Source organism: Lineus longissimus, chromosome 14 (assembly GCF_910592395.1).
Source record: "Lineus longissimus chromosome 14, tnLinLong1.2, whole genome shotgun sequence".
NCBI lineage: Eukaryota > Metazoa > Nemertea > Pilidiophora > Heteronemertea > Lineidae > Lineus > Lineus longissimus.
In genome coordinates, this window is record NC_088321.1 from 7,956,938 (window position 1) to 7,970,142 (window position 13,205).

Consider the following 13,205-nt stretch of genomic DNA (forward strand, 5'->3'; position numbering starts at 1 on the left):
TACTGTAACTGTACAATATGGCCTGGCTCTTTATTTTTGCGAATTCGGATGTAATCTCGTTTAATTCTAAGTGAAACTAAAAATTTGCAAAAATTTATTTTTATCGGAAAAACTGAAATAAAATCGTCTACTCTTCTGCCAAAAAGTCCCCGAAAAACAAGTTCTTAGTTTTTCATTTCGTGAATCGCAAAAATATAGAGGCAAGCACATGTACAGGTTTACAATCTGCGTTAAAACATGAGACCCAGTGCGTCTATATGCTACAGTTATTACATTACAATTCGCCTCTTTCTGATCTGCGCGCACCTCTCGAGGCAAAGCTCTCATTTGGGGAAACTAGCCGACTTATATAGCGTTTGATGTATCCGAATTACGAGCCCTAATCTTATATCATCCATTAGCATGTTTGAAACATAATATGGAACGAATTACCTTCTTTGTTTGTCTCGTTATGCACTGTCGGCAGAAGAGATACCTGTATTTCAACTGTCGGCAGAAGAGATACCTGCATTTTCACCGTCGACTGCCTAGGTATACCTGCATTTCCACAGTCGACTAAAGCAGGACCTGCAATTCCACTGTCGGCAGCAGTTATCAGTATTTCCACTGTCGGCTAAAGAGATGCTTGTATTTCCACTGGCGGCTGAAAAGATAACTGCATTTCCACTATCGGCTGGAGGGGTACCTGCTTTTCCACTAGCGGCTGAAGAGAGACGGACATTTCCACTGCGGTCTAAAGTGATACCAGCGACTGAAACGCAAAGCAAGTAAACGTTACACCAGTTTATATTGTCTATGGTTTAAATAATGGAGAAGCACGATTCACTCATAAATACTTAACAAAATCAAGAGGATAACCCATATGATGGAATCAGATATTAATTTGATAACGAAATAATTTCCAATTTGGGTACAGAGATTTCAGCGTGAATGTTGTAATGCTGAGGCAACTGTGTAAAGCATGCTGAAAGTCTGCATTTGATGGACAATTGAAAAGAAAATGCTTTAAAATATTTTTAACAATGGCCTCATCAGGGCCACGTCAAAACAGAGTATACAGAGGGTCAGCAGCCGATATCAGTAACATAATGAATATGGAAAATCCCACCATCTCAGGGCAGTTATATTTAAAGGTTACCACCCTATGTCAGTGCTGCAAACCCGCGTCGAGTGCGAAATATACAACGTTTGCCTAAATATGGTGAAATATGAAGGCTATCCATAGTGGCCTACTGGACTTTGCGCAAAGAAAGCAACCTAGGTTTTTTAATTTTCCTTAGACAATACAGAGCCTGGTCATCCTAGGGTCGTGGTTACATGGGAAGTTATCATTGCAAAAGAAGGCCAAACGCAAGCTTGATTCAAGCAGCACACATAAGTCGAGCACATACAAGCCATGACACAGAACACATTAGGTTTTATAATATGGATTGGCAGTCAAAGCGAAGGCATACTTTATTTAGTTGCAGGTGATTCACTGCCAGTTAAAGGGATTATTATCTTGTCACAATATGGTATAGTTTGGAATATGAATTTGGCCAAGTTCATGGGGATGGATAGGTGGCGCCAGCATCTAACCGAGCATATATTTGCCTTGGCCATAGAGGAACCTACCCATGCAAATCACTGGCAGTTAAAGGGTCTAGCATGTGACATAAGGGTAGTTTGGAATATCAATTTCGCCTGGTTCATGGGGATCGATAGAGGGCGCCAGCATCTAACTAAGCATACATTTGCCGCTATGATCATGAATAGAGGGGCTAAAGTGCAAATCACTGGGACTATTATCTTGCGACGTGGGGATGGATAGGTGGCGCCAGCGTGGCAGATGGAAGATATATATGTTACGTATTGAAGTACACAGGGGGCTCAAATCTGCACCACACAAAAGAGTACATCTCAAGATAAACCATGACCAAAGCACTATCCACTGGAGGTATTCTGTGGCCGTGTTAGCCCCTGGTTTAATTTACTAGGAACAGAACCTGAAGCGGTCGAATATAATGGTCGCTCCCCCATTGCGCTTGTTGCGTTGCGTTGCTTACTTTGCGCAAAGTCCAGTAAGCCTTTCATCAAATGCAAAATGGCCAAGCGTGAGATGTTATGTCTTGTACTCTCATCAGTGAGTGAAAGTCGATTACTTAGAGACAGTGAACATGGCCAGGCTTGGAGATTTGGGAATTCACGACAATACAGTGCAGTGCAGACCATATATTTACTCAAGAAAAATCCATATTATATTCAACATTTACGATATTACCATGCACTAGGGAGGAAAGAAAGGAAAGAATTCGAATTATGTCAAGAAGTTCTATTTAGCGTATTTTATTAAAATAGGTATTATTAGCGTATTTTATCAAAATAGAACTTCTTGACATGATTCTGGTTCTTTTCTCCTTTTCCACTCTTTCGATCGGCGTCGCCTAGCGGTCTCGGGTATCCAAAACGACTAATTTCAAGCTTTGGAGAACTTTTGTTTTGTAAAATTGGATGAAATTCGAAATAACCTAACGTGTATGCTATGTTGTATGTGTAAAGTGTGTAGTAAATATCTAACTGTCACTGGCTCATCAATTGTGAATCTCAATTCAATGAATTACTAGAGTACAAGATGAAATATAATGATTCATTAGCCCAGCGCATGATCCATACATAACCTCCAGAAAGCTCTCCACTGGTTGCAATGGTTAATAGGGTGAGGGACGAGGCCGGTCCACTGCGTCCGGACTGTAAGTATATTATGCTCGGGTTGCTCAGGAAGGGCTCACTGGGGCAAATCTCTTTGCTTTTGCTTTAAATGACTGCACCCTCTCTTCCACCAGGTCTGCTGACTGAGCATGCACAGTCAGAGGGAAAAACCGTTGTGGCGCACTGAATAACCACAGGTAGCCCATAAGTTTTATTTTTGATTAATTCCTTTCCGTATCAAAAACAAGAAGAATTCACACCAAGGGGACAGCTATTGACCGATTTAAAGAGAAAAGGTACTAGCCAATATGCATCGTAGTCAGAGGGGGGGGGGGGACAAGAGGCATGTAACGGCCAAAGGAGACAAGGGAGTAATAGATAGTGTCCAAGCGTAGGTGTACAAAGAAGTATGATGATTATGATTTATAGTGCGACATGAAACCATGGTTCAGGCCAACATTCAGTTAAAGTGTTGTATCAACTTTTGTTCAGTAATTCTCTTTTGTGTAGTGTCAGTATTATAAAGTGATCCCTTGAGAACAGAGACTTTCATATCATCAAGAGAAGGCCCAGGTTTATTTAAATGTCCACCGATAGGAAGAAGTGTTTTTGCGCCTGATGGATTGTGCATGAGCACAATGACCAAATGAGGGTTTAGGCCAAATGGAGTGGGACTGAGCCCTGTTTGTTGGGTCTGAGCCCTATATGCAATATGTCCGAGCACAAAATGTGGGGGGATCTGGAATGCAAAGATGGCTGTATTGTACAAAAATATTTTTTTTGAATCTATCCACCATCAAGAGAAAAGGTAAAAAATTCTGAAAATATTGCATGCCGACCACCAGTTATTGCTTTGTATTTGTAATTCACGTCATTCCCGCCAGTGCCCATAGCTGTTCGGATATTATTCTGTGGTCACTTGTGTTCGGCAATTGTGGTCAATTGCAACCAGGGCAATGGGCCTATCTATGATTGACCGACCATGAAAGCCGAAAACGGCATTGAAATAAATATTTGAAAAGAGCACACCTGCGCGACGAAATGAATTAAATCTGCATGTAAATCAGGGGTTGAGAGCATGGGACCGAACATCCCACGAAAATGAGAGGCATTTTCATTCAAAGCGAGGCATTTTCTGTCGTCCGCTTACGAAAACAAAATAAATTTGAAGTTTGTCCCCTTCGACCAGAAAAGAGCTCCAGGAATGATGGGACCACACATCCCGGAAAGGACCAAACATCCAAGCAATGGCAGACGAACATCATTTTGATAAGTTTTTTTTTGTATTTGTCCTTCATACAAGTTCATAAGCCTAGTTCATACTCCGACGCATGACCGCCGGCGACCGACGCACGATCAAATTCTCGACGCCGACGTCTTGGTGTTGATTCGACGCGCGTTCGGTCGGCGTGCGATATTAAAGAGTTCAACAAATTTGAACTCTCTGCGTCCGATCGCGGCGTCGTACCAATGAATGATCACTTTTCTGGTCATGGGACCAAGGACTCATGTTTATGCATATTTTCAAAGGCGCCTAGTTCAAACTGGAAAGACGGGGAATGGGAATTGATTACGTCGTTTTACGCTTGAGCTTCTTCACATAACGAAGTTAAAATGTCGGACGCAGAAGAGCTACTCATATGTGAAGTAAAACATTACAAATGTCTTTATGACATTTCCAGATCTAGATTGTTAAAGTCCCCTTGTTCCCACCGCCGAGCGAATATCTCCCTCACATACATATCTCGTCGGTGGTGTTTCCTTTGCATCCTGTAGAGGACAACCATTGCCTGGACATTTAAAATAAGCAGTGCGTCCTCCTCCTCCATTTTGACGTGGCAGAATGGTATAATCGCGTGAGCATTCATAGTCACGCGATATGACGCCTACAAAATCGTGCAATGGCATAGGCGACCGACGCAGGACGCTGCGTTCGACGCCGGCGATGGTCGTGCGTCGGAGTATGAATCCACCTATAGTCGTCTTAGAGAACGTCAGTCACAAAACTGGCTCCATCAAGCAAAGCATTACTCATTGAGCAATATGATAATTCCAATTATGTTACGTAATACATCCCAGAAATCGGGAATTTCAATAGTTTTCTCGGCCTCAAAATCGTTTATCGAGGGTATATATTCAAGTGTGACGAACAGCGATCCTAATTTATTTGACGTAGTCAAAACGATTACTAAGACGCTATCTTTCCGAATTGTCCAGTGCATCACACTCAGTAGCCCTGCTGGCACGGCATGATATTTTGCCAATCCTTTTTTAGCTCAGCTGACAAAGTCAGCGGAGCTAGTCAAATAGCTAATTGATTGGTGTTAGTCCTTCCATCCTGCCATCCATCTAGCCATGTTGGGCATTTTGTAACCGTACAGCCGAGGCACTTCAAATATGGTTTTGTATATAAACACCGCAGAAAATGTTGCTTACAGAAAAAAATTTGGGCGATTCGACTCAAATTCAGCTCCCCAGGGGGCAAAAGGCGTAAATGAAAAAACAATTTTTTGACGCTCTATTCGAGGAGATAAAAGCTTGAAATAAAGTTGAAAAGGTCTTCATGATACAGAAGTTTTGATATAAAATAGATTAGTGTGGATTTATATCACCAGTTGGCGGTAGTGAGCAAAACTGTTGTTTGACCCCAGATGACCCCGCTTTAAATTTCCCGCCGCGAACTGATATGAAAACCTCGAACCAGGGAATACCGGACTGCTGGTATTGCCAGTGCATTCACTGTATGAACGGCTCGTCTGGGGTAAATTGACGAGGCGGCTCGACCTTCCACTGCGCGGTCGAGGTTACCTGGAGTACTATCATCAAGAAAATGGCGGTGACCTTTTTATTTCTCCCGGAGCGATGATTTTGTAAGTGACAAATTTTCTTATTTAAGCCTTTACGGAAATGTATTTTGGTACGAATCTTCACACGTTTATAGAAAAGATCAACGAGAATGTGTTCAAATGCCCTCATAACGATGAGTTCAACGGAATTTGGTCAAAACAACCTTCGAATGGAGTCAACTTCCTTTGCGAAATTGAAGCGACGACCTCATTATTTGTCGTAATTTATGCAGATCTGAGTCCAGCTGATGGGCAAAATTAGCGATGGTTTCAAAACAGTCTCCCAGACATGGGGCAATCTCTTCATTATCATAATGGGATTTGGAGGCATGTTTACAGATTTTACAAGTTCGAGACCTGTAGGACAAAACAATAACAAACTCAACTGCATCTCTACCGTGTAGCGCGTAGTGCATTGCCTAGTGTATTTCGTAGTGTATTTTAGCGGAGACATTATTTCCACACTTTGGCCACGCCAAACGTCTTTTTTATTCGTGGAAGTTAAATTGCTCTGTAAATTTTATTTTACACAGGAAGAATCCATACAAGGTATTGCAATATTTCATGTCTATTGGTGTATTTGTGTACAGGAGCACACCAGACAGTGAGACGTGGAGATGTGTTTAGTGCTGGTGCTGTCAGTAGACTGAATCTGATTGGCCATAGCGATCAGTAATATGGGTCGTGATCACGTGATGTGACGTCACCGCGGTATCCTCCTTGGCTGATGGGTGATGTTCTGAGTTGTGTTCAAACTATTGGAAACTTCGGAAATTAGTTCTATGAGTTCTACTATTCTGCAGGAGTATATCATAGCCATTGATGTTGACAGCTAAAATCACGAAAACTTTGTTTATTTATCAAACTGTATCGAGTGTTATCGAATCGAATGGATGTGTCGATCGTCGGGGCGGATTGATATGTGGTTGTGCGTCCAAGGCGATTAGGTCATTCAGTTAGTTTGAGAAAGATCATGATCATGAAGATGCGTGTTGTGTTATCATAACCGGAAAATAATTTGAAGTTATTAGTGGTGTTGTCATTGCCATTTTTTGCATGGAATGATAGTTCGACAGCTCTCATCGACGTATTCAGCATTGACGGAAAGTAGGTCCGGATTTGGCAAACACTGTCCAATCACTTTCCATCTTGACGTCTTGTAAATGTAATAATCTTTGCCAAATCAGTGATTCTTATATAATTTACTCCATGATTGCAATCAGCCTTTGTTAAATTCCAATCACCTGCAGGTCAGGTCAATCTTTTAACAATAAAGTTAATTTTCTTAAGCACCTCTTTATCTTACTTCTTCACATACAGGGCATCCCAAACACTTTGCTAAATCCACTAACCCCCCCATTTCAAGTTGGTATTGCACCAGACCCAAGCTCAACGGTACAATGATCATGTAAGTGTCCAAATACCTTTTCAGGACATACTAGTATGAGGACATCAATTTTGATACCAGAAGGAAAACCAATCCTGTCTGTGTGTCACTGTGACATAGATCCTGGCTCTATTGGAAATGTCGCACTCGCACTGCATTACTTCATGTGATGTCACTTACATCTTTCACAGTTGACAAATTGAAGCATCCATGGTTATTGTAACTATATATAGTCCTTGCCAAATCTATCTAAAAGTATCAGTAAAACTGCTAAACTATGAATTGTATCTGCTTACTCAGCTGAGCGCCAGGCCCTTGGGCCTCTTGTTTTAATTCATTTTTTCACATAAATTATTATTTTACCCATTTTTATTTTAAATTGTTCAATTTGGCTATGATCTTTTTTATAAAAGTGCACTGGATTATTTTGAAATCGAAAAAATAATTATCATCTTAATCGAAAATACTGTCAAATGGACTCTCTGAGCAGCTAGGTAGGCAAGATAAAGTTATCCAAAGACAAAGTCATCAAAACTAATCACGCTTCCCTTGTACGGGGGATGTATTTAGTGGGGAATCAAAATGACCTTGTGGCGCCCTTACTATAAGTCACCAAAAAGGTGGCTAATTTAACCGCCCTCTCCTGCCTTTAGTCCCCTTAAACCCAGGGGGAGTTCAGTCCAGCGATATAGATAATAAGAAATCCATTGGCAACGTTAACACAGGCGCAGAGAGCAGGTGGTTTTACCAATGAATTTGTTGATTCATCTATTCATGAAATTAAAGAGATCTTTTCGGACAGTTCCTAAAGTTATGATAACCAAACTGTTCTAAAAAAGGCCTAAAATGCGTTTTAGTATAATTCTACTAATAGCCCCCGAAAATGATAAGAATAGACCCGGATGAAGTTTGAAACCAGAGCATTACGGAGCCTATTAAACTAAAAGGCTGTTTGGGGGGGGGGGGGACGTAACATTACATTCGATTTATCTAAAAATGAAAATAGATTGGTCAGGATAGACTTGAACCCATGACTATGAAACCTATCGACATCGGGTGAAAGAATCACTACTGGCAGTGTAACCGCCTAGGCAAACGAGTAACCTCATCAGAAGGGCATCACAAGTCGTCATCAAACAGCATTAGTTGACATAAATTCGCTGTTCGTCACACTTGAATACCCTCGATATAAATTTTTGAGGCCAACAATACTATTGAAATTACCGATATCCGGGATGTATACATGCATACGTAACATAATTGGCATTATCATATAGCTCAATAAGAAATGCTCTGCTTGATGGAGCCTGTTTTGGGAATAACGTTCTCTAAGACGAGTATGAAGCACAAATGCGCAGCAAAAAATCTTATCAAAATGATTTTCTTCCGCCAAGCATTGTGAGGACAAGGAAATTACCCAATACTCCTTTAAAGCAATTGCTGGGACAAGGACCTACATATTACCCATTCTCAAAAGTAATTTCGGGCGGATCTTATCCACATAAATGAGTAATCCCACGGCTAGCCTGCACATCGGGAATGGGCACATCAGATTACCCACGATGGGTACATCATATAACCCATTCTCATAAGCATTTTCGGGCGGATATTACCCATCAGTTTTTACAGTGAATGCTAGGATGTTAAATCCGCGGATTCCGGGATGTTTCGTCCCATTCCGGTATGTGCGGTCTCATCATTCCTGGAGCTCTTTACTGTTCAAGGGGATAACACTTCAAATTTATTTTCTTTCCGTTAGCAGAAACATGCCTCGCTTCGACTGAAAAAGCCTGTTTTTTTGTGGAATGTTCGGTCCCGTGCAACCCCCAACCCCTGTAAATGGCGTTAATTAAGCATTAGTTCAGAGGACTGCCACTTGTCAGAAGAGCTTGCAGTATGTTAACCCCAACCTTAAAGTTGTACCCCAGATCATAGGCATTGCAAAGTTCGTTCCAGGCGCAGGTTTCACGTCCGCTTCACACGTGCATTTTTGGGTGTGTACACTCAAGGGATAAAAGGGTCAAATAGACTGCTTTACGCCGTTCTGACCGTTAGGTGATAAAGCTTGGAACCAGTGAAACCTTGAAACCAGTGATAAACCTTGGAATCAGTCCTGAAAATGCATAAAAACATGAAATAATGCCATTTGAACCTAAGGTGGTTACGAATCAATATTTGGAGCTTATTTTTACATGATCAGATCGGAATTTGACGGTAGTTTAGAAATCAGTCGCGTATCCGATTCAATAATCTATATTTTAGAACAACCCAGTCATACCTCGCCTCCAGTGTACATTACTGATCTCCCAAATATAGGCATGCACGTCACGACACGCCCACCACACACCCATAATATGGACCGATCAGCGCTCCGCTTACTACGCCACTACACGGGGCCTATTTGAACTACGGAGCGGTGTGATCATACAGGGTGATACAGAGAAGATTGACTACATCATGCAGTACCGGCTGGCACTTATCCGTAGAAACGTAGATGAAGGTTTATTACCGAAGGTTTTAGCCGGGTTTGGAGATGAAAAATGTGAATAAATTCCTTCGCTGTGAGTGATTTCGTACATATTCATGTACACATCGAGGGATGTAGAGATATTTTCGTGATGTAACCAGTTCTAAGCGGACACATTTTTTAGTGATTCCCGTGTGCATGTTTGTCATATCTACTGAGCATTATCAGAGCATTATATATACAAATGATTCTTCTAAGAAAAACGTTTTATTTTAGTATATGGAATACAAAACAATCACAAAAGCTTACTTTTGCTTTCATCGAAGAGCAATAATTAGATATATGCAAATGGCGGCCCGTCATGAATATAAGTTTATTTTTTAACGACAACAACACATTTCCAATGCATTCAATGATGACGTCATCCTCCACAAAAAGGTTGATTCTGGAACTACTGGCAAATTGCTATCAATAAAGTCAGCTGGGACGAGATTGGCAGTTGGGAGGGTATAAATCGTGGAAGGAACGCGCCCGATTTCACGCAGAACTTGCACAGTGATTCCACGGTTTAGTACTGACTATTCCAAGGTTTATCACTGGTTACATGGTTTCACTGATTCCAAGCTTTATCAACTACCGTTCTGACCCTGTTTTTTTTCCAAAATTGAAAAGTACATTAAATCTGATGGGAGTTAGCTTATTATGTGCCAGAAAATGTTCCCTCCGAGTATAAGTGGCGCGAACTTGGCAAAGTACAAGTACAACCACTGCAGGAAGAGATAATCAGCTGGATTCCACTTCTTTTTCGTTAAACTAAGGTCTCACTCCTCAGTTTCATTAAATCCATCAGACGCCAGTGCCTGGTGTGACACACGAAGCATCACCCCCATATGCATGCTGGGACCAAACTACTGCAACCAGATACTCAAACCTTCCAATTTGTATGGAGGCAAAGTCCTAAGACAGCCTTCTTATTAGTTTCGATACCAGTAGGCTGCTTCACATTTGATACCACCTAGATTCAGCAAACAGTTAAAAAATCAGTCAAAAATATTCAAGTGTTTCGCAAAGTTTGCGCCAAAATATTCGGAGGGAAAGATTTCCAGGCACATATAAGCTATATAGAAAATTAATGTACTTTTAAATTTTAGAAAAAAAAAATCCAGGGTCAAAACGGCGCAAAGCGGTCTATTCGTTCGCTGAATGGATAACGCCCAAAAATGTAAATGCAAAGTGAGACGTCAAACCAGCATCTGGTGTGATCAACAGGGAATCTGAGACGAAACTACTGGCAACAGATACACATACTTGCACATTTTTCGTTGTGCGTATATTCTCCTTCACCGCCGATAACTCCCCCCCTGATCGGCCATCAGAAGGGCTGTTACTTTATCAGTAGTCTCCCTACATGCCCTTCTTTTCCCACGCGTCCATATCGCGACAGCACTAACATTACACTCACTCATGGTTGTCGCACGAGACACGCACTGAAAGCCATCATAATTGAAGGACCAGGTGTTCAATGAGTTACGGTTCCAGGGATGCTGACCTGACCCAAATGCAAAGTGCATGTTTTATAAAAGAAGGCTAACCTGATTCTGAGATTGTCACTATTAATTCAGGCCGTCATTCAATTACTTTGTGTCTAGCAATTTGATTGGTCACCCGTTTATGATGGTGCTTCCGACGGAATTCCTGGCCCTTCATGTCGGCAGTGAAAGGAGGAGACTTTAGGACTGATATTAGGCATGATTTTTATGGAGACAATGAATTTTTCTAAAACACAGTGCGTTTAATTCGTTTTTCTTTGCCAGTAGGTAGTGCTACCTTTGATGCTCCCAAAATCCTGCTCGATAGCCAAGAATCAGGCCAAAAATTTCTCGAGCTCTGCAAATTTCGCCCTCCATATACTCGGAGGGAAAATTTATCTGACAGATCAGCTTACAACCATGAGATAGGCAATTTAAAGTACATGTACATTTAAATTTATGAACACAATCCGTTGTGAAAGCGGCGCAAAGCAGTGTATTTGTCCGTTGAATCAGGAATCCCCGAAAACACACGTGTATTTTTGGTAACCGGAAAAACGCCGACCGACCGACCGACCGACCGACCTACTCGCCGACTCTGACAACCTCACTTACGGCATCCCATTCGCGCCTCATAGCCCGGTAACCAGAAAAACGCCGACCGACCGACCGACCGACCGACTGACCTGCCAACCTACCGTCATAGTGCAGTATCCCTTTCGCTTCTCTATAGCACATGTATCTGTGTAGTGCCCAGCGCAATGGACGTGATGGAGTCCGACTTGTCTGACAGCAGCATCTCCAGTCAATTATACCGGGAAAACGAGTTCACGCGGTAAGGAACTGATAACGATACTCTAAAGATATGCTTTGTCTACATGGTCGGTGGATATAAAAACATGATTTGGGCCTAATCTATGCACTGTAGTTTTTCTACTCGAGTGTCTCGACCGATGCAATGCATGAACTGCAACGCGCAACATGCATTTGTTGTCATTTGACCAGCGCACGTGCGCTTGTTTACAATTTCATTTCACGTGACCTGCTATCGTGGATTGGATATATCACATTGACTTATGAGACCTGTGACTCAACTACGAAACTCCTTGGGTTAGTAGGTCGGAAGGTCGGTCGGTCAGTCGGTCGGTCGGTCGGTCGGCGTTTTTCCGGTTACCTGTATTTTTGACACTGTATTTTTGGACACTTTTTGCCGATTTTAAAACTGTGGAGTGGGACCTAAAGATTTATTTGCGTATAATATCCTGCATCCCCTGTTTTTGATATATGCGTCGTATGGTTGTATTTGTAGTTTATCATGTTTATTGTGATTCGACCAATAGTGGGTTGTCGAGAGTAAGTTGTGTACTGTAAAATCGGTCATTAGCCGTCCTGAATTTCAACTCCTGGCTGGGAATAATGTGGTATATCAAAGGCGACCAATGAGTTGTAAATGGTTGGAATTATTCAGGCAGCCCAGGAGTTTTATATATATTTTACTCCTTCCCGACCCTATCCCGTATATTTTAGATTCCTAAATGTGAATTCTACCACATGCGGGCCACGTTTTTTATTTTTGATTAATGTGAATTGATTGATTGAATACAGATGTGATTTCTTTTAATATTACTTCAATTATTACAAAATATTGCACGCATACTGGTTCAGGAAAAATCAACCTCTGCCTCTCTACAGAACATACATCATCCTTCCTCCACTCAAATACTTCAGCACACCATGATAGAACCGCAGCAGTGACATCTCAAAAGGGAATGATACAATAATGATCCCTGCTTATACCCGTTTTGAGTTTTCCTGACTTCAGTCGCTTTGTCTATAATATGTCATTAGGAAAGTGCTTGTTACTCCTACCGTGTGAGATGACCGAATAAGTTTCAACATGAGAGTGTAACTTACGCAACTTATCTTGGAGAAGGTCCTTGGCAGATGGTCGATCTTTAGGGATCACAATGAAGGTCTTCTTGAGGAAATCTTTCACACTATCAGGAACATTTTCAGCAACGGAAGGAGTATTTTTTTTTCCAATCATAAACAGCACATGTGCTGCATTTCCAGACTCACTCCATGGACGAGTTCCCTTGGCCATTTCCAACACAACACAGCCAACGCTCCTGTGGATAGGATACACATTTGATTTAGCATCGGGTGAATTATAACACCATACATAACATTCACGAGGCGATCATGTTGCTGCCGTGTGGCTATGGCAGTGTTGTTACATTGACACTTGTCTATGAGCAAGATCAGTGGCGTAGTGGTTAGAGCACCGG

The 13,205-nt window shown here is 41.7% G+C and overlaps 2 protein-coding genes across 6 annotated transcripts in view; one reads left to right on the plus strand and one right to left on the minus strand.

Annotated features, from left to right (window-relative positions):
* Positions 1 to 13,205, plus strand: part of LOC135498761 (uncharacterized) — a 115,345-nt gene that overhangs the window by 19,564 nt on the left and 82,576 nt on the right. The gene's annotated exons all lie outside the window — the stretch shown is intronic.
* The window catches only part of LOC135499230 (uncharacterized), a 59,542-nt gene continuing 46,864 nt past the window's right edge, over positions 528 to 13,205 (minus strand). Inside the window, exons 9-10 of the mRNA XM_064789891.1 lie at positions 12,832 to 13,046; positions 528 to 751 (exon numbers count right to left, since the gene is read on the minus strand). Coding sequence (XP_064645961.1) covers positions 528 to 751; positions 12,832 to 13,046 — 439 coding nt within the window. The remainder of the gene's footprint in view (positions 752 to 12,831; positions 13,047 to 13,205) is intronic.